Source organism: Neopelma chrysocephalum, unplaced genomic scaffold (assembly GCF_003984885.1).
Source record: "Neopelma chrysocephalum unplaced genomic scaffold, ASM398488v2 Primary Assembly neopelma1_182, whole genome shotgun sequence".
NCBI classification, from domain to species: Eukaryota; Metazoa; Chordata; class Aves; order Passeriformes; family Pipridae; genus Neopelma; species Neopelma chrysocephalum.
In genome coordinates this window covers 1,548,200-1,569,585 of record NW_020897844.1, presented here as the reverse complement: position 1 = coordinate 1,569,585, position 21,386 = coordinate 1,548,200, and the positions used below count along the sequence as shown (strand labels likewise).

The following is a 21,386-nucleotide window of genomic DNA, read 5'->3' as shown; positions in this document are numbered from 1 at the left end:
GACCCTCTGGACCCTCCAGCCATCCATGGGCTCCATCCAGAGGGCACTGCCCATGGCAGCTTCCTGGTCACAAGCTGCCACAAGCTCAGAAGACTTAACTCCTAACTTAACAATAAAAAGATTAAATATCTATCTTGAAAACCAAAAAACACAGATAAGATATATGGAAGTAAGACTTTTGTGCCAGTCTGGGAAGTGGGAATTTCTTGCTGGGTTTCTACAGGTGATTTAATTACAAAGTCATCTAAATCACAGAGCTTTTCACTGCCCTCCAGGGCCTCCAGTAACATAAATGGGTGGGAATACAGGGCTGGGAGCACGGCTGCTGACCCACAACTCATATTTAATATATATTCCCATTTAATATGTGCACACAAACATCCCTCTCTAAACCCTTTTTCTCCAAGAAACCTTTCCCTTTTTTTTTTTTTTTGTGATTTATGTGCATCTACATAAACCCCCTTTGGTTCTCTCTCAAGAGCAGATTGAATTTGCTAATGCAATGCAACATCATCAGCCCGAGCTCAACACTGGGCATTAAGTGGGAGCCACTAGGGAATTCAGGAATTGCAGATTGCCTGTAGAGCCTGTGAGCTGCCTCAAAGGCTTCTAAATGAAGACATCCAATTTTATCTCAACTAAGCTCAGAGCCCCCCATGTTGCCAACAGGGCAACAGCTCCAAATCTTTGGGAGATGAGCTCCAACTGCACACGGGCTGGGATGAGAAGCACTTCAGAGATAAAATATTTTTTACCTGGACCCAAAGCACAAACGACAGCAGAATATTCCCAAAGCTTCACCTGTAGCAGCAGAGAGGAAATATTGTGGCAAATATTCCCGAGATGACTGGAGCTCTCTTTTCCTCCTGTTTGCTGGCCAAGACCAATTCAATCCACGGATGGCTGCTCGCTCTGGGCACTCCATCAAATCCCTTCCCTCTGCCTCACATCAGGCTCACTTCCCCCCGACTCACACTGCCTGCCATTAATATTTTAAAGTCCTCCCTTAGACAAATAAAATTCCTGCAACATTTCTTACAGCATCGTTATGTGTTACTATGGAAACTGCTGAAATGTCACAAAAGCCTAAAGCTCTGCTGCACAAGGAAAACCCTGATCCTCCTTAGTTCTCTATTTGGGTAATTTGATGATCAAATGTTTTGAGCCCAATATAAATAAAAGGTCACTATTATAGTGGGAGGCGTATTTTAGTTTTTGCACGGTTTTAAATTATTGAATATTTCATTAAGCCAGCAGCCAAATGAAGTCGTTTTTCACAAACCCACCCAGCCAGGAGGCACTTTTTAAGCAGCAAAATGACATTCAAAACTTGCTGAAACTCGGTGTTGACTGAGCAGACATCTGGAATTGCAGTGAATCTGTGTCAAAACTACCCCTGTGCTCTCATTCCTCTGACTGTTCCACTGCAAAAGTGGGAGAGAACTCAAAAGCAGCACAGGCAGCAAAGGGAGGGGGGATTCTGCCCCTCTGCTCTGCTCAGGTGAGACCCCCCTGCAGAGCTGCTCCAGCCCTGGGGTCCCCAGCAGAGGAAGGACATGGAGCTGTTGGAGAGTCCAGAGGAGGCCCCAAGATGATCAGAGGGCTGGAGCAGCTCTGCTGGGAGGAAAGGCTGGGAGAGCTGGGATTGTTCAGCCTGGAGAAGAGAAGGTTCAGGGTGACCTAATTGTGGCCTTCCAGGACCTGAAGGAGGTACAAGAAAGATGGAGAGAGACTGTTTCCAAGGGCCTGGTGTGATGGGACAAGGGGGAATAGCTTCACACTGACAGAAAGTAGGTTTAGATTAGAGATTAGGAAAAAATTCTTCCCTGGGAGGATGGGGAGGTCCTGGCACAGGTTGCCCAGAGAAGCTGTGGCTGCCCCTGGATCCCTGGAAGTGTCCAAGGCCAGGCTGGACAGGGCTTGGAGCAACCTGGGCTAGCGGGAGGTGTCCCTGCCCATGACAGGGAGGTGGAATTGGATGAGCTTTAATGTCCCTTCCCACCCAAACCATTGTATGGCTCTGTGAATGTATTTTACAGCCAGGATGCACAGATTTAAGAGATAAGTGAGCTTTGACTCTTTAAAATGGGCTGGGCCTCCTGGAGAATCACACACTTGTGGAGGGAGCACCCTGTGCTCATTCATAAGGCAGCACAAATTAATGTGCCTCCGAAGCGGGAGCGTCACGGGATGTGCCAGCAGAGCTCTGCCACCACTATCACAGGGAACATCTCGTTTTGCAGCTGAGACATCGTGGTTGCACAGGAGCATCAGGGAGCAAACAGCCATCTGCCAAGGGGTTCACCTTCACTAACCTGGCGGCTCACAACCAACACAGGAGCTTTAAATACATCACCAGGTGACCTCCCCGCCACGGCCAGGGGCTGGGACAGGCAGGTCTGGGCACAAAGCTGAAGGTTGGCTTTGGGGAGGGGCAGGAATTAGGGAAACCACCCTCGACACGACCGATTTGCAGCGAAATTTTTGAGACACCCCGTCATCATCACGTGGATGTGAAAGCGGCGGAGTGAAGGTGTCGAGAGCACAAGACTGTGACTGTCTGTGCCCTTTTAAACGTTCTCTCTCACCAGAGCATCATCCCCCTGCCTGCTGATGCAACGCAGTGAAATCACAGGTTTACAGGAAAGTCCCAGGCACCACGAGCAAATCCTTAACTCGGGGTGCCTGTGCCAGGTACCCTGCCCATAAATAGCTCGCTCAGTGCCGAGGTCAAAGCTGGAGCAGGCATTCCAGAAAGTAACCCTATCACAGGGAAGGTCAGAGGGGGGTGAAAAGAAATAGAGGGGGAAAAAAAATTTAAAAAAAAAGGAAGAAAAAAGAGCTGGATGTTACTTCAGCAAACCATTTCAGTACTTCAAGTGAAAGCAAGTGTTTCAAACGCAGAGCCACAACCAGAGACAGCTTGGAGGGAGGTGGGGAGCTGAACCATCCCCAGTTGGTTCCAGGGATGTGAAGGGCAACTGCAGCAAACCCAACAGCAATTCATGTTCCTCTTTCCATCTCCCAGCTGAATTCCCAGTCAATGCACAGGCCTTCACCTATTTATATTTTCAAGTCCTTTCTTTCATTCTGAAATCCAACAAGTAAAATCAAGTCAATCTTCCAAGTTCTCTCCTACCTAAAGTGTTTTATCTGAGGAGGGCCCAGCAAAGCCACCCAAGCTCTCCGAGCCTTTGAAACAAGACACTTGCAAAACGCCCCACACATCCAGGGTGTGCCCAAAACACGCTCCGTGGAAAAATCTCTTGGGGTAGTGCCAGTTCAGCAAGGAAAACATTTTCCCCCAGCTGGAAGTCTGGTGCTGCCGAGCCAGTGCAACCAGAACGGATCTGCTGGAGGAGAGAACAAAGGAGGGGGAGGGAAGCCCATCTCACTGCAGAATGGAACCCCAAATCTTTCAGGAAGACATCTGGGAGTACCTTTACAAGCTCTTCTTTAAGGAATTCCACGTTTGCCATTGCTTCAGTTTTAATCTCAGCCATGCAGAAATTCTAATCTCAGCCATGCAGTAATTTTTGGTCTTGTGGCAGTATTAGCACAAATAAAAACGCAGCTCTGAGCTGTGGCTGCTCCCAGACACTGGTGTAACACAATATAAGTCTCTCCCCATCCCCCACAGTGGTATATTAGCCTTCAACACTGGAGATCAGCTCTAAACGGGGCCCCTTTCCCTCGCTCAAACACCAACTTCGATTCCACAGGAGACACACAACCACCACATCGGGTTTTTAATGTCAGTTCACATTCACAAACTTCACAGAAAAATTTGTTTCTGCTGCTTCAGATGCTCTGACAGGCTTTTTCCAATGAAAAGTAAAGTAAATATTTATACAACCCTATCCAAAGTGTCACCCACAAGTCCTAAAAACATCTGAACTACAGCCTGTTCTTACTTGCTGCCCCACTGGGTGAGGGCTACAGAGACAAAGAGCAGTTTATTGGCAGTGCCAGACACCAAATCATTCCCAGTCCTCCACATTATCTTCCATATACCAGCTCAGCACAGCCCGAGAAACAGGGAAAGAAGACCTGACTGCAAACAGAACAACCCAAACCCCTGCCAGAGCACGAAGGGCACCTGCCAGAGAGATGCTCTGTCTGCACCAACACCCCACACACCAAATTCCAATGTTTTCTTGAACCACAGCACCAAAACCCAACGTTATTCCTTGCACATGTGACCCAACATGGAGTGATGGATCACAGAATCACAGACTGGTTTGGGTGGGAAGGGACTTTAAAGACCACCCAGTTCCAGCCCTGCCATGGGCAGGGACACCTTCCACTAGCCCAGGTTGCTCCAAGCCCCATCCAACCTGTCCTGGAACACTTCCAGGGCTGGGACATGGTTCCCCTTCTGCTCCCTCCCACGAACAAACAGGATTTCAGCCTAAAAAGATAAATTTAAACCAAACCATCAAACTCTCTCTTGGAAGAAAGACAACAATGCTGCCTTTTCCAAAGTTCTGTGGACGGCAACGTACCCACCCCAAACCCACCAACCCTCCCTGCCACAACTCCAGCGAGGGCTGCACGAGGATCTGATAAAAGTCAGGAACAACTTATCAGACACCTTATGTCTATAAAAGGTGTACTATGACCAGCACCTCTTCGAGAAATAACCAACCCTATTCTCACCCTATTCTCACTCACCCTCTTTTCTTAAAAGCAAGAGGGACTTGCAGTGTCCTACTTACTGATACCTGATTAAGCATTTTTCAACAATGAACTGTTCTATTGTTCTGCTTTCAAATGCAAAGCAAGAACACTTCAGGATTCTCTCTCTCTCTTCCCAACTGAAAGAGGCTTTAAGGGACATCTCTCCTGACCAGCACGTGGATTACAGCAATTCAGGTACAGCACATGCCAGTTTTCACAAATAGCTGAAAAATATAGTTAAGCACCGTGCTGACATCACACCTACAAGCAAAGGTAGAAATAAACAAGAAAAAACACCCCCAAAAAATCAAGCAGGTAACTGAAAAAGAAATAAAGAGTAAGAGATAAACTTTCAGGATTGCTCTGCATAAATCATTTGGCGAAATGTGGTTCTGACCAGCAGGAAAAGCTTCCTTAGTCCCCACGGCGTGGGATTTGCCATCTGAATCACAGTGTGGGATTTGCCATCTGAATTACAGTCCCATGAAATCACAGATTTGAGAAATACTATCTAATCGCCCTTGAGGTACGGGCTTTATTATCATCCTCTCGCTTGAAAAACATAACTGAGGGAGAAAAACCAGAATTTCTAAACCCCATTTCTCAGTCAGCTGATGCACCAACTGCGACCACCCCTCAAACAACCCCCAGTGCAAGCGCCATGTGCATCCCTCTCCAACACAGGCCTTGGAAATTAGTGCTGGGAAAAGCACTTCTTTGTGAGAAATCTTAATTACTACTCCAAGCCCAGCAACTCTGAAATCCCGGCAGCACAACGTGACGCAGCACAGGGAGGAGACAACACACGGCCTGTGAAATGATTCACTGCAACACCAAAGTGCAGAAGGTGCTCGGATTTCCCACCAGTAAATGGGAATAATTAAAGTGCACGGGAATAATTAAAGGCATCGTGGCCATAGGCATCGAAACAACCACAACTGAACACTGGAGGTACTGCCTGACCCCTGGAAAAGGTCCTGTGGGAAGTCAGAGGTGTGAGAAGTTGGTCACTAGGAACTTCAGTTCCCTCTCAGCAGGTTGGTGCAACTGCCAACCAAACAGTGACTTTCCAGATAAGAAACCTGAGCTAAAAGATAAGTCCCAGTTAAATATTTGGTTTCACTACCTTTTCAGAAAATTTTTCCATGGTACAGACTGAAGTTGAGGATTAGAGACTAAATCACCTCCCTCTCACCAGCTCATGCCTGTGTTGCTGTTTGACACAAGTAACTAATCAGTCAAAAATAACTGACAAATTCTGATGAAACTTGTCTACAGGCAAACACAAGAAAACCAAAGAACCAACCAGCCTGAGAAAAACAACTGCTATAAAGATGCACCAGCCCCATGAAATATTTCCTACTTATATGTATTAACACAGGGCCACAGAAACACCAGGACTCTCTCTGATGACTTGCTAAACCATCACTTGGCCACACAAGCCAGATTCCAGCCAGCAGCTCTCCAGCAATGGGAGGAATTCCATGCCCTGCTCCAAGCCACCTTTCACAAACAGCACTTCCTGATCCCACCACACTGACAGCAGCAGAGAACCAAGGAATGGTTTGGGTTGGAAGGGACCTCAAAGCTCAGCCAGTCCAACTCCCTGCCACAGGCAGGGACACCTTCCACTAGCCCAGGTTCCAAGCCCCGTCCAACCTGGCCTGGGACACTTCCAGGGATCCAAGGGCAGCCACAGCTTCTCTGGGCTCCAACTTGCCCTCCCCACCTCTGAGCAGAGGCAAAGCTGCCTCCTCCCAACCCTCACTCTGCACCACTCACACTGTTGGAGTGGCACAGAAGAGGATCCCAGCCATGAGGCAGAGCTGTGTTACCAATCTGAGAGCAGGTAAGTGCAACGTGGTGGTACTGGATGGACACAAACCCAAGGACAGCACAGCCCAACCCTGCCTGCACACACCTGCCTTCCCCACCGGCTGCCTGAGAACCAGCAGCACCTTGTTAAACCCAGCCCATGGCTGGCAGGGCTTCCCAGAGGTGTAACAAACACCTCCCTGCTTTGTTTATGCATTAACCATGGCCTGGTTATGCACCTGAGTGACGGCACCTTCCTGGGCAGCGCATCTGGGAGTGCTTTAAAAGGACCTGCCAGGTTCTGATCCACCCCCACCGCTGCTGGGAAGATGTAATTCCTCAGGGAGATGCTGCTCCACAGCCGAGATCAGGCAGGTCAGAACAGCACAAACGCTTCAAAGTCTGTCCTTGACCAGATACTGATTCTGGAATGCCACCACGCCAGAAAAACTCAAAGGTCAGCTCTTATCTAAGCATGATGTAAGCAGTCTTTGTTTCTTTTGCCTGCTCCTACTCGAATCCCAGAGGCAGTTGGTGACATGGCCCCTCAGTGCCAGTGGGCTTGGAAAACTGCAGCACAACTCTCACTGAAGGTCTAGAAGGAAGCAGCAGTTTTTGGGGGGAAGGCAGAGGCACCCAGAGGCAATACAGAGCCAAGGGATGGTGACTGTGGAATGAGACAGAAGTTTACAGAATCATAGAATAGTTAGGGTTGGAAGGGACCTGTGGAGGTCATCCAGTCCAACCCAGGTTACACAGGAACACATCCGGGTGCTCTGGAATATCTCCATTACACACTTAAGATGTTCCATCTCACAACCAAAATTAAAATAGTCAAAGTTCAAGTCTTCCTTCTACTAAGTAAATTCTACAAGATGCAAAATCCAGCCCTCCTCGAGCAGGCTCTGCACTCACACCAAGGTACAACAATGGCTCTGTACAAGCAGCTGGCCCAGGGCGGCTTCCCAGTGGAAAACTCGGCTCTTCCCCTTCCTGCCTCTCAGCACTACTAGAAAAGAATGAGATTTAGATGCACTTAGAGCCTTGTACCAGCTCTTAAGGTCGACTTGAGTTTCTAAGGAGTGCCAACACGCACTGAGCCTGGGCAGTGGCAGAGCAGCCCCAATGTCACAGCACTCATCCAACAGGACGGTCAATGCCGGGGCTGCTAATTACTAAATACCCACAGGCACCAACTTTAAACGAGGTTTGGTGGACCTGGCCTAGATGCCAGCGTGCACACACACCAGCTTCTGAACTCAGAGACAATAGAGGGATCAGTCTTTTTATGAGCTTTCCAATCTTTGGCTTTTTAAGGGTACTGGGGACGTGAAGGCACGAGGAACGAACGCAAAGGGCGGAAAAGTCAGCAAAGAATTTCACGCGTCGTGTCTCTGAATACCACACTTCCTCTTGGGATTAAGAGGAGTGGCAAAGATATTTCACTTTGCCAGACAACACGTGAAGCCGTGAAACCCACAAATAGGGGAAATTCAATATTGTTTTGAACAGATTTTTAATCAAATGTCTCCTCCAATAGCTATTACAAGACTTATAAATGCAATTTTGCTAGTAATCCCAATGGTAGGTTTGTGGACGTTATAAATCAGGAATAAAGTTACTAAACTCTTGTTTCTAACAGCACAAGAACCCCTTTATGCCCAGCCAGGAGGGATCACATGTTCAGCTACCAGCTTTGCCCTGGGAGAAACCCGAACTCACACCACATCTAAAGCTTCACATACAGAAATTCACCCTGTGCCACCATCCCAAAACACGATATGACACTGAGTGGGAATTTAATATCCAAGAGCTGTAACATCTGGTTATCAGCACTCATCCATATGAGTGTGTGCTTGGAGGGCGCTGAAGTTCCCAAGTGCCCACACTGTTCACATCTACCCAGTCCAGTAAAATCTGTGTCACAGACCAGCTCTGGACAACAGGTCTCTGAGTCCACTTGGTTATTTCTCCACAGAGATCTGAACAAACCCAAAGCAGAGCAGGAATGTGAAAGCCCTGGTGGCTATTTCCAGCCCTGATGGGAAAGCCATCAGCATTCCAACCAGGACCCCTGTGCCTGCTGCAGGGAGCTTTTTGTCGACCGTAGCGATACTTCACAGACTGAGGTCTCGGTTCAATAGGTCCATCAGGGTGGAAGAGATCATCTACTGATGCAAGCAAGATTTCACACAGACTACACACAGAATATGGCCTTTTAAGAGATTTGTGCGAAATACTGGAAAATTCTGGGGTTTGGAAGAAAAATTTCCCTTCTTCCTTGACCTGTCTCAAGACCTTTTGCCTTGACAAGGATCCTCCTCCTCCACACACAAACTGACACCTAATACTTATGCAAACAGCATCCAGTTAACAACATAATTATGAAGCTGTTGTCATCATTTAATGCAACTCACAGACAAGATGAAAATTCTCAGCAATAATTTCCCACATTCAAGAGGAGAACACACTTCACACTTTTGCTGGCACTTGGACCAAATCCTTTCAGAGGGTTGTTTGGTTTTTTTTTTTTCAGCCGGTTCACTTAACAAATAAAATAATTCCCGAGTCACAAATATGCTGCCAGGTACTGATATTCAGACTGGCCTTACTTTACACAACAGATTTACTACAAACATTCCCACTGCAAAACAGCAAACATTTAATTTCAGAGGACAGGTCCAACACATCCTGGAGAGAATGTGTTTATGGCATTCCGGGTTTGTATCTGCAGCTCACACCACTCCAGCCAGCCAGTATTTCCAGGACTTGCTGCTCCACAAACACCAAAGGCTATTTCCAATATGCATGAGGAATTTTATCTTCAGTGCAGCACGTGCTGCAAATCACACCACACCAGCTCCAACAATTCTTTGATCCGAGACCATCCAAAATTTAGCGTTCCTACAAAACCCACATATATCTACTTTGCTGCCCATCAGCAGAAGTAAACAAGCACGAGTGCTACTTACAGTGGTACATGGGGCTGCTCTGGGTCTGCTTTGGTCAGTTCCTCTTCCTCAACGTCCGACTCTCCTCCCGAGCTGCTCTCGGTGACGTCCGAGTCAAACGCCTGCTCGCTGCATCTCAGGTTGGCCATTCCACTGGCCGTGAACCTCTCCAGCTCCTCCGATATCGAATCGCTCTTCAGGAAGTTGCTCAGGCCTTCTGAAGTAACTGTCTCGCTCGCAGCTTTCCTCAAGGCTGCTTCTGCTTTCCTGGTCAACATCAGCTGGCTCCGATGCCTCAGCGGGTCCAAAGCTGGAAGCTTGCTCAGAGTTTTCTCCAAGAAGCCACCCAGCTGCTGCTGGATGTGTCTCTCCACCTGCTTCGCCTGCACCACCTGCAAGCGTTTCTGCAGCCTGCGGGCCCTGCTCTCGATGTCCGCCTGCCGCCGGAGCAGCGCCCTCGTCCTCATCTCGGAGTCGAGGGCGCTGTGGTGACCAGCCAACACAGGTGGTTTCTGCTCCTCCAACTTGCTGCTCCCGAAGTCGGAGCGACTCGCGACGCCGGGCAGCCGGGTCTCTCCACTGCCGCCCTCGAGCACCCACTGCTGCTCCGTGGAATTAAGGGAAGATTTATTTGCAGTGCTATTATTGCTAAAGGGAGTCGTGTGCTCTGCATCAAGGCTTCTGTGTGGAAGAGTGCAATTGGTCAACCCGGTCTTCAAGTCCCCCAACTCAGAACCTCCCGTATTATAGTCAACAGTCTGGAGGGCAGCAGAAGGAGGAGCACACTTCCCACCATTCAGAGAACTAGAGTTTTCATGGTCTGAATTGGTACTTTTGGCCAATTTCTTGGCCAAGCCATTGACAGGCGCTTGTGGGAGAGGTGGCTGGCTATTAGTACTCATTGTTTTTAGATTCTCCAAAGTGAATTCCAACACTGGTTGCCTCCCCAACAGATCGCTTGTTTTCAAGAAGGACTGAGATAAGAGAGAGTGAGATTTAAGGACTGTCTGCTTGTTGAAGACTCCTTGCAGCTTCAGAGGCTCTTTTGAAGAGACAGATGTTACATCCGAGCAGAGATAAGAGGCCACCAGCGGCTGCAGCTTGCCCAGCTCTTCCTTCGTCGGGTTGTTTCGGAAATCTAGACTGGGATCCTCCGGAGCAATGGCTTTCCTTTTGGTGCCGTTGGCAGCCAGGAGGATGTTGTTGGCGTTGCCGTTGCTCTCGGCACTGCCAGGCGACAAGGTGGAGGACGGGGGAGCCAGCTTGAATCGGATGTGGTGAGCTTCGGCTGCTGCGTCAGTGAGAGCGGGCGCCATCGCAGCCATTCAGCACAGAGAGACGGGAAGTCCAGCCTCTCCCGGTGCCGAGGCCAGCTCCACTGCCTCCCACTGCCTCTCCCGAGGGCAGCCTGCACGAGGGAAGGGGAAAAGACACAGTTAGGAATCGCACTTGAGAGAAAATAAACCGAACAAGACGGGCGACGGCAGTGAGACTTGTGGACGCAATGCCTGCCTTCCTCCGGGAGCCCCAGCCTGGAGCTCTGTGGGGCCACTTGGGCACCAGGCAGGTGGAAACAGAAGCAGCAGCACACAAGCTGGTCCTCAGGATCTCCTGAACTTAATCACAGGATATGCCAACTTGGAAGGGACCCAAAAGGATCATCAAGTCCAACTCCTGGCCCTGCACAGGACCATCCCCAAGAGTCACACCCTACGTCTCAGAGGATCATCCAAACCCTCCTGGAGCTCTGGCAGCCTTGGGGCTGTGCCCACTGCCCTGGGGAGCCTGTTCAGTGCCAACCACCCTCTGGGGGAAGAATCTTTCCCTGAGATCCAACCTGACCCTGCCCTGACACAGCTCCAGCCATTCCCTGGGTCCTGTCCCTGGTCCCCCCAGAGCAGAGCTCAGGGCCTGCCCCTCCTCTGTCCCTCCTGAGGAAGCTGGAACTGCAATGAGGTCTCCCCTCAGTCTCCTCTTCTCTAGCTGACCAGACAAAGTGCCCTCAGCCACTTCTCACACGGCTTCCCCTCAAGGCCCTTCACCATCTTCACTGCCCTCCTTTGGGCACTCTCTAATAGCTTAATATCTGTCTTATAATGCCTGTTTGTAACAGCTGTTCCCATCTTTCAGTATATCCATGAGCACACCAGAATCCTTTCAGGCCTCCATGAAAGGGCTGGCCCTGAAAACACCTATTCCTCAGTGCCAGCAGCTCACCAACTTCATCATTAAAATCCCCGAGCTACACCTATGAAACAGTTTTTACTGCTTCTACTGCCAGCTCAGGGGTGTTAAAAATGACAAATTAGAACTATAACATGGAACACAGACAGGGCTTGATGGGAACAAATCTCCATATGCTAAAACTCCCAGTAGCTAAAGAAACCCCACTGCTTCCCTGAAAACCTTGGATTTGAAGAAAGGCACTTCCCTGGTGTATATGAAACCTACTTTCCCAGAAGTACATTTCCGAATGAGCCAGGTGATTTCCAGTGTTAGCAATTCCCATTTCCCTTTCCAGAGCATGGATAAAAATTAACCCACACACACACACACAGAGCAGTTCTATGCTGACTGTCAGAGCAAGCCAGGGCTTAACTCAACTAGAGCAAACAAGTTAAGAGAAATAACCCAAGACACTTCATTCCTGTACTCTGCAACCACCTTCCACCCGCCTTCAAGTTTCTGGTTATTCACCCTCTTTCTTTACCACTGAAGGTGTCAGTGTTTTTAAATGCCTTTTTAAATAGCATTCAAATAACCCTCAGAACAGGCTGTGCTGCCAGAGCAACAGTTACTTCATTTTCTTTTTACTGCTGAAGTTATTTAGCATTTTCATAAGATACCTCAATGTCAATTTAATAATAAAAAGTTGCCCTGATCTCTTGCCTGATATGCCAATTCTCTAATTTCACATAAATTTGCATAAGCTTGTTGTAGCTGTTCATTAACACATCCCAATGACCAAATTAATACACCACTTTACAGGAAAAGCGAGGACTATCTGAAGTTTTAATATGTTGAGCAAAGCAAATTTCCCAGCCAGTTTTGTTTCCAGCCTCATCCAGCTGCACCACAGTTGCTCCCCAGAGTCAGACCCAGGTGCTTCCCCCACAACAGGGACCACAGGCAAGACATTAGAGCTGAAAAACACTAAGTACTAAACCCTCAATTTTTGTCAAAAGTCAGAGATGAGTTAGAGAAACAAACCCATGTTCCCATGGGGGGAAGGCTCACAGCACATGCCCAAAATTATTTGCTCTGAGTGGCTTCCAATGGCTGTGTACGTTGGCCAGCTGGCTGGCTCCTCACCAGGGCCAAAACTCAGGCCTTCCACAGTCAGAGAATCACAGAGTGGTTTGGGTTGGAAGGGACTTCCAAGCCCATCCAGTTCTAACCCCCTGTCATGGGCAGGGACACCTTCCTCTATCCCAGGTTGCTCCAAGCCCTGTCCAACCTGGCCTTGGACACTTCCAGGGATCCAGGGGCAGCCACAGCTTCTCTGGGCAACCTGTGCCAGGACCTCCCAACCCTCACAGAGAACAATTCCTTCCCAATATCCCCTCTAACCCTGCCCTCTGGCAGTTTGAGGCCATTCCCCCTTGTCCTGACACTCCAGGCCCTTGGAAACAGTCTCTCTCCATCTTTCTTGCAGCCCCTTCAGGTCCTGGAAGGCCACCCCAAAGCTTCTCTTCCCTAGGCTCAACAATCCCAACTCTCCCAGCCTTTCCTCCCAGCAGAGCTGCTCCATCCCTCTGACCATCTTGGTGCCTCCTCTGGACTCACTCCAACAGCTCCATATCCTCCCTGTGCTGTTCCCCAGGGCTGGAGCAGCTCTGCAGGGGGGTCTCACCTGAGCAGCCTCACCCCCTTCACCTGCTGCCCACGCTCTGGATCTGAGTAAGGATCTGCAAGCCTAAAAGTTCAGGCCACACTCAGTGAAAATGGCTCTTAGGTACCACTTGGGTCCATAAATAAAAACTGAACATGACTATTCAGAGAGAAAAGGAAAAAAAGGAACTTGCAGGGAACTTTCCACTTGTAGCTAAGATGCCCCTGGGAGAGCAGGGAGGAAGACTGACAGAATAAAGACTTCCTCCACTCCAGCCTCCTTCCAAGGCCTTCACTAGACACACACACACACACTGGGAGTGACTGTCCCTAACGGGCTCTCCCAGTTCCGCAGAAACACGTGGGTTCCCCTTCCAGAGGAAACTCGGGACCAGGGCTCTTCACCACAGCAGCTTTGGAAACACCCAGCTGCAAAAAGGGCAGAAACCCTCCACTTGGTGCTAAATGATTCCTTCTGAACATACACACATGGACTGCAGTCACTCAGGAGTCTGCCCAGGCTGAAGAGAGTTTTAGGTGATGACCTAAATTTGCAGGTCATCGGCTCAGTTAAATTAAGAGAAGTAGAAAACGGAAACAAAACTTCGACAATGCCTCTTCCTCCGGGTTACCAAACTCACTTGAAAACAGAAAATCCTCCTGCTAAGCTACTCCAAACCTCCTTGGCTCCACTTTTCGTTGGGTGGACAGCATTTAAAATACTTTGGAAGCTTGGAAAGCCTCCCCTAAGAATAAGGCTTTGTTCTAGTAGCTTAAATATGACCTCCAAAAGTTATTGGCTCTATTTTTTTTATTTTATTTAGGTTCTTATAAACTCTCTGCGTGCTGGACAGCACTGGCTTCTCTAACACTGAATTAAATCTCTTCTTTCATGACCAACCCCTGGAAAAAACATTAAGGAACATTTGTAAGCGTGTTCCCTCCCTCTGTTTATAAGTTTGGGTTGTTATTAAAGCCGTATTACACTTATCAGGAATTTCCTAACAGGGAACTGGAGAGGGAGGTGAGGCATCTCTGAGGAAAGAGGAACAAAGAAAAGTTGGAAAGGTTATAGAATGGAAAGAGAAGGTCATTCACACAGTCTGAGGGCCTTTCAGAGCATTCTGATAATTCTGACAGTAATTCCAAGAATTCTCCCAGATTTTTTGTCCGCCTCTGGGACCCAAACCCTGTGGGCAAGTTCTACCCAAACTGCTGCCACCCCTCAGTATCAGCAGATCAACGTAAGCACCCACAGGTCCCTTTTTTCAGTGTTTCCCTGCCAAGGGTGGACAATTCCCAGCACTCGAGGGGACACGTGCAGGACCAAGAGGCTTCTCCTCTGCCACAATTCCTGCTGGGAGACAACTGCCAGAGTACCTGGATACTGTTCCAGTTCCACCACCGGTACAACTCCAGCCCTGCCTTCTGCAGCCATGGCACAACCCTTGTGCTGGACTTCACTTGGGAAGATCCAAGAGGAGCTGCCTCTGGAAGGTCAACGTGGTGTTTACAGTGTGTCTTTAGCTAGTACTGAATGAATGTTCTTCATTTTCCCTTTAAAACTAGAGCACTGCCAGAGCAGTTAGCAGTAATTAACAGAGCAGAGATGAAAGGCTGCAGAAAGCAGGTAAAACCAGGGTAACCGTAACTCGCCCATCTTCCCTCGCTTCCCAAGGAGTGCACGGGAGGCCACTGAGGGAGGAAAGGCACCAGGACTACTCAGGAGGCTTCACCCACAACTCCACGGCAACTACACCAATATTCAAACTTTCCCAAGACAGAGCAGAGGGAAGAGTGGGAATAAGGTCGAGGCAACGATGGGATGCTGGAGGAGGCACGAGGAACAAGCCCAGTCACACTATACCCCGGGTCATGACACCCCTGAAAACAATCCTTCACTGTGCTGACTTATTCAAGACCGTCTGCTTTTAAAACCCAATTTTACAATCGGGCCTTGAAAGGAGAACTGGCTTTCCAAGCACATGATTTTGTGCAATACCTCAGAAAATAAGCCCGAAATGAGCATAGGAAGTTTTGGCCTGCTGAAATCTTTGTGCCCAGAGTTTCCAGGGGAGAAACCAGGCACCTGTGCTTCCAGTGAGGTTCATGAGAAGATCATGAACTACTCAGACTACTCTGAGTAGTCTCAAGAGTCACTCCAGTTTCCCTCTGGAAGGGCTCTCCATGCTCTCCCACCAGCAGGTCTCCTCCCAGACATCAATCCCACCAAGGCCTCCCTTCTCATACCACTGAGCCCTGCACCCACCTCTGCCTTCGATCCCTCCCATCACTGCTTGGTGACACACACAAATGTACCTATATTCCCTGACTAACAGCCTAAATCCCTGATATTATACCCAAATTCCTGTCCCCACTGCCCAGTTTCCAGCCACGCTGGGACTGCTCCTCGGAGCTGCTGCAAGGCCTCTCTGCTTCCCCAGGTTTCCTCCTGCCAGGCCCTTACCCAAACCCACCTGGGCACATTCCCCTTCTCCTAAAACTGGCATGAGAAATGAAGGCAGAGGAGGTTATGGATGGTTGTGAGGAGGACTTACACACACACACACAAGGACAAATAACCTCCCTGTTCAGTGCCAGCCTCCCCCAGGTCACAACACCCTCAAACCTCTTCACCCCCAAAGCTCTGCCCTCCCCAACACCCATTTCCTGACCTACACAAAGGTGCTGCTAAAAGCAAATAAAAGCAAAGTTACCCTGAAGGAAGTGAGTATTATACCAATTCCCACTTCCCCTCTCCTCCCCCACTGCAAATCGAGAGCGCAGCCAGCTCTTCAATTCGTGTGGTTACAAAGATGTTTCAGCGGTAAAAAAACAAAACAACACCAAAAAACCCCCAAACCTGCTGAAATAAAATCCCTCCACACTTCATTTTGCAAGTAAAACACATCATTTGTGCTTCTAACCTCAGCAGGTAACAACACACAACAGCTCACTCCCCGAGCCCTGCAAGTATTTTCCACATCCACAACGTCCACCTACCAAAAGTTCCACCTATTCTGCACAGCAGATCTTCCACTTGCCTTTTGTAACCACCTTCCAACATTTTATAGTTGTAGGACAGATGTTTACCCATTTAGAAAGAGATTTACATGAGAGGCAACTCTCAAAGCTTTAATTAAGGAAAACGTGACAGGCAAGTACAGGACGATCACCTTATTGATAAGCCAGTTATCACGTGCAGACTGTGTGCTTACAGTGACCCACATTTGAGAAACAGGCTTTTTTTTTTAATATTAATATAAAAAAAAGGTGAAGAACATACATAAGAACCACAGATTTTTACAACATAAAACATGAGTACCTTCTATATCTATTAACACCAGAGACTTGCACCTAATCTCCCTGGGAAAATAAGAATTTTAATAGTAAGAACATGCCAGAAATATTAAGAAATGCTACTGAGCTCCACTTTTATTTGTTTCCAACTAAAACCTGCTGTTTCCACTTGCTGGTCCACACAAGTGGCAGGGTTTGGTCAGCTCTGAGCAGCAACTGAGGCCTCCTTCTGCAAGAATAATTCCCTCTTATGCCTGTGAATTCTCACTGGATATAAATAAACCAAATCAATTGCATCATCTGAGGTAAAGGAGGTTTCATCAATATGATGTCAGAAAGAAAAACAAAAGCCACAAAGCAACATTAACTGTCATCTCCCCAAACAAAAGTCTGGAAAGGTGAATAATTACAGGCACAAACACCTTCACCTGGAAAACAAAGCAGCTGGAGATAAAAATATCCATTGCTGTTAAGTTACTCTACAGAACAAAGTTGCTGTTCAGAGTCGAATCAAAAGGAAATGTGGTTTAAAAAACAATAATGGGACATTTGCAGAAAGCAGCAGCCTGTCAGAGTCAAAAATAAAAAATAAAATAAAAAAGCTTGAATTGTGGAATCTGGGTCTCCCCCATCCAGTATCAGAGAGATTTTGTTTTTCTTTCGCATAATCTGGGCAAGCTGCCCAGGAAATATGAAAAACTGAACTCAGGACTCAGGGAGCAAGTTAAACAAAAAACAGAATTGCCTTTTAATTTTAAAGACACATTTTCATTCACTAGGTGCAGTCATACCAACCTTTGCTCAAAAGCATATGATTGTTCCCAAAACTTTTAACACCCCCCCAACTCATAAGTGGCACCAACTTAATACTTCATATTTTACACTTAATGTTTTAGAACAGGGCATAGACTGTCACTAGAAAAAGTCCTTTGGAGTGCCTTGGGATAACTTGCCATGTCCTGAAGAGGAAATAACAGCCCAGAGAGCAGCAGAATTAAGTGTCCCAAATCACCAGATCCCTGCCCAATCTGGCAGCCTCAGCTGAGTTTCAATACTTTATTCTGCCTGGAGTTCAGCTCAGGGTTCCCCACGACAGGGCTGCTCAGCTGACTGCAGCTCCCAGCTCTGACTGCTCCGAGGAGAGAGCACAGCCCACCACCCCTGCCATGGCAGCAGCTAAAAACAAGCTGACACGAGCTGCAGAACCGAGGCACTCGTTTAATGGAAGGTGATGTTCCCTCACTCATCCCAGGTTCCCTCTCACAGCCGTAATTTCGGCCTGAGCTGGGTTGGTTGTTCCTCATTCAGTGCAAGGCGACTTCACAGCCACCTTCCCATGGCATCCTCTGTCGCTGCAGACCTCGACAGGAAGTTATAAAGATTTCAGAGAGACGTTTCCCAACGTTTGGTAGAGCTGAAAATGAGAAATCTTTCAGGTCCACCTTCTGCTAAGGCCTCTGAGGCCCGAAGCAGCTCCCGATACAGAAATATGTATTTCAATTAAACTTTCCTTTCCACCACATCTAAAAAAAAAAAATAAGTTTGCAGCAAGAGATTAACTCAGGCACAGATAAGGACGAGGCCTGTTCGGGCTGACAGCTGCTCCCATTTCCCCTCCTGAAAAGCGATTTTGTTACCATTTTTCCTCGTTTTATCAGATAAACAGCACACTTTCGTTGTTAAATTCTGACACTGCGCTGGCAAAACTCTGCTCTCCAGAATTAAGTCCTCCCAGCTATTAACATATCCCATTTCTCCATTTGTCTCACTCTCCAAATTGAGTTCTCCTTTGATAGTCACCTGCTGACAGCAGGGGCAGGGCAGATACAAACTGATTTTCTAACTTTCCCTGAAAAAAAACTAAACGGGACCTTATCCAAACTCTCCTCTTCCAAAAACACGGCTCTGAACTCGGGCTGATGAGGACACGCACAGGGTTTAATGGAATTATGTTTACTCAAGGCCTGCATCACCCAGACTCTTGGTGATTTGGGTATGACAACTCCTGGCCCAGCTGAGAAAGAACAGAAAGCTTTTATTCCAATTTAAACGATTTGTCACAGAAAAACTGCATCCTCAAAGACGCAGTTAAACCGCTGTTTACAGGGGAGGATTCTCAACCCAAGCCTTTGCTGCTTTTCATTCCAGATAGACATTGTATTCCTGGAAGTCATGAGCTGGGACATGGTATTTATAAAATGCAGCAGCGGAAACGGTGCTTCTCAGATCACCTGCCATTCCAGAGGCTCTTTTAATGGAAGGATAAACACTGTGAAGAGAGGCAGGCGTGCAGAACTCACTTATTATTTGGTCTGATCACTATGTGATCCACCTGAGACCCTTCCAGGAATTAAATTCCCATTCAGGCCTAAGTTGGCCCACCTGTTTCCCTCACAGTCCAGTAAAAAAAAAAAAGAAACAAAAAATGCAAAAGATCAGGTTAAATGAGGATGGGCAGAGATAGCACTGACCCACTCTCAAAAAACAGAAAGATATAATTTTCCAGAAAAGGGAAATTATATGGAAAGGGGGTGGGGGGGAGGCCCATAAATCAAAATATGTGCTGCTTGCCCTTTCCTCCCACTCCCCAAGCTTTACCCTTTCCCTTGGGCTGGGCCTAAGAACCCTCAGGCCTTATCTTTACCTCACTGCACACTGAGTCTCATCTTCCCTGGAAAAGCCTTTAGAGGTTCCTAAGGACAGGCAGCGAGTGGAGCCCAAGCAGGGAAGGGTGGAGTGCTGGAACTCCAGAGACAGTCTTTGTTCCAAGCGTTCCTTAGATAATGGCAGTGGCCTTCACCAAAACACAACTTATAAACAGGGCAAAAGGAAGTGACTTTGGTCACAGAACTGCTCAGTTTTCACCCCTGCCTTGCGTGATGTCAGAACCTCCCCAGCTCTCCGGTTACCGGATGATCTCCGAGAGCAAATGAGACTGAAATACAGCACAAAAAAAAATAAATACGAGGCAAAAGAGGGGGGAAAAAAAGCGTAAGAGAAACACACACAGCCACATCTGCCTGGTCATCTGCTGCTTTATCACCTCTGACGACGAACACAAGTCATCCTCATTGCTAAATCATTACAAATCAGCTATAACAGGACCACAACCAAGTTCCACAATTAACTGCTCCTGCAGCATATCAATCCATTAAGCCCTACACAGCTGTGCTACCTTGGCAGTGTGGCTACAGGGGAAAAAAAAAAAACCACCATCCCCGTCCCTCCCGCGCCAAAAAACACGCCGCCCATATCTGGTCTCCGAGGGCGGGCGAAGGCCGACACCAAGGGGAGGGAAACTGAGCTCCCGGGATCCTGGTCCCAGCAGCAAACTGGGGGTTCCCCCAGCTTCTCCTTCACCGCCCCCAGGTCAACTCTATTTCACTTCCCCCTTCGCTGATTTTAAAAGGCTGCTGACTTCTCAATTAAAGGAAAAATAAATAAATATATATATATAATGAGATTGAGCAGCGTCGCTGTTCCCGTGCCAGAATGGAAATCCAAGAGGACTACGCTAAAGCAGGGAAGAGCATCGGAGGTTCCTCCATGAAAACAAAGGCTATAAAAAGGACAAATATGGTTTTAAAGAGAAAACGCTTCTATACAAACAGACCCCCGGATTCCTCCCCAGGGCAGAGGTTCGGTCGCACGCACGGACACACGTCACACCTTAACCACCCCCCCCCAAAATGTTTTATCCCCCCCGCTGGCAGCGGGACCGACCCACACAGAAGTCCTTCCCGACTTTCCCACCCCGGGAGAAACGGGCCTTTTCCTCACCTTATTTTTAGAGGCACAAAGCGCCCTGTACACAACACATGACATGATGTAACCACCACCACGGCCGTGGCCCAAACCAGTTCAAAATATAATGGTCAGTCAAAACAAATAAAAAACCTGCAGTTCCTCCCATATCCTGACCGGTTTCATGGAAAACTACAGTTTGTCATTCAAGTGCATTTTACATAACAGGGAATATAATCTATGGAGTGCCTGCCTCCTGCTCCACCTGGACACAAATTTAAGGAGCGAAGGGATGACACCTCCGTTTGGAAGGAGGGTCTGATCTTTGGGGAGAAAATAAGGTTAGTTCCCGATATAATTACCGCTTTCTTTTTCCTTCTACATGACCCCCATTTATACCCCAAATGACGGAAATTTCTCCGTAATCAAGCACTAGAAGATGCTAATCCCATGATGGAAGTAAACACACGTAGGGATCACAGCAAGCATTTCAGGATAGCCGGACTCTTCCAGCTTGTTTTGGGGAAAATAATTCTGGATCGGTTCGAAATAAATAAAATACAAAATATGCGGCCGGAAAGTAAATAGGAGGGAAATGGTTTTGGAGCTCGAAGCCACCTGGAAAATGACGCTATTGTGCACCCCGGGAGCAGGGAGAGCGCCCGGGTGACACGGCTCCCGCCGGTGACAGCCCACCGGGATTACCGGCACCGCTCCGCTCCTATTTTCCAGCCGGATTTGGGGCCGCGGGAGGACCCGCTCCCTTCCACGCGTTTTGCAAGATTTGAGGTTATGCAATTTAAATTTTTTTTTCTGTTTACTTTTAAAACTTCGCGTGTGTGTGTGTGTGTCCCCCCCCGCCCTCCAACCCCTCTCCCCCAGGTTAGGGAATGGTGGCCCCCCCCTCCTCAACCTTCCCCTCCCGCCCGTCCCTTCCCCTCCCCGGGGGCAGCGCGGCCACGTGAGAGGCCCCGACCCGACCCTGCGGGACCCCCGGGGATGGAATTTTCAATTTAAAGCGGCGCCGCCGCCCCCGGTGCTGCGGTTCCCCGGGGCGGGGGGGGG

General features: G+C 48.3%; 1 protein-coding gene across 2 annotated transcripts in view; it reads right to left on the bottom strand.

The window, feature by feature from the left end:
• The window catches only part of KANSL1 (KAT8 regulatory NSL complex subunit 1), a 104,631-nt gene that overhangs the window by 69,992 nt on the left and 13,253 nt on the right, over positions 1 to 21,386 (bottom strand). For both annotated transcript variants that reach the window (XM_027702225.1, XM_027702224.1), the window contains exon 2: positions 9,468 to 10,854. In XM_027702225.1, the coding sequence (XP_027558026.1) occupies positions 9,468 to 10,771 (1,304 nt within the window). In that variant the 5' untranslated portion in view covers positions 10,772 to 10,854. The remainder of the gene's footprint in view (positions 1 to 9,467; positions 10,855 to 21,386) is intronic.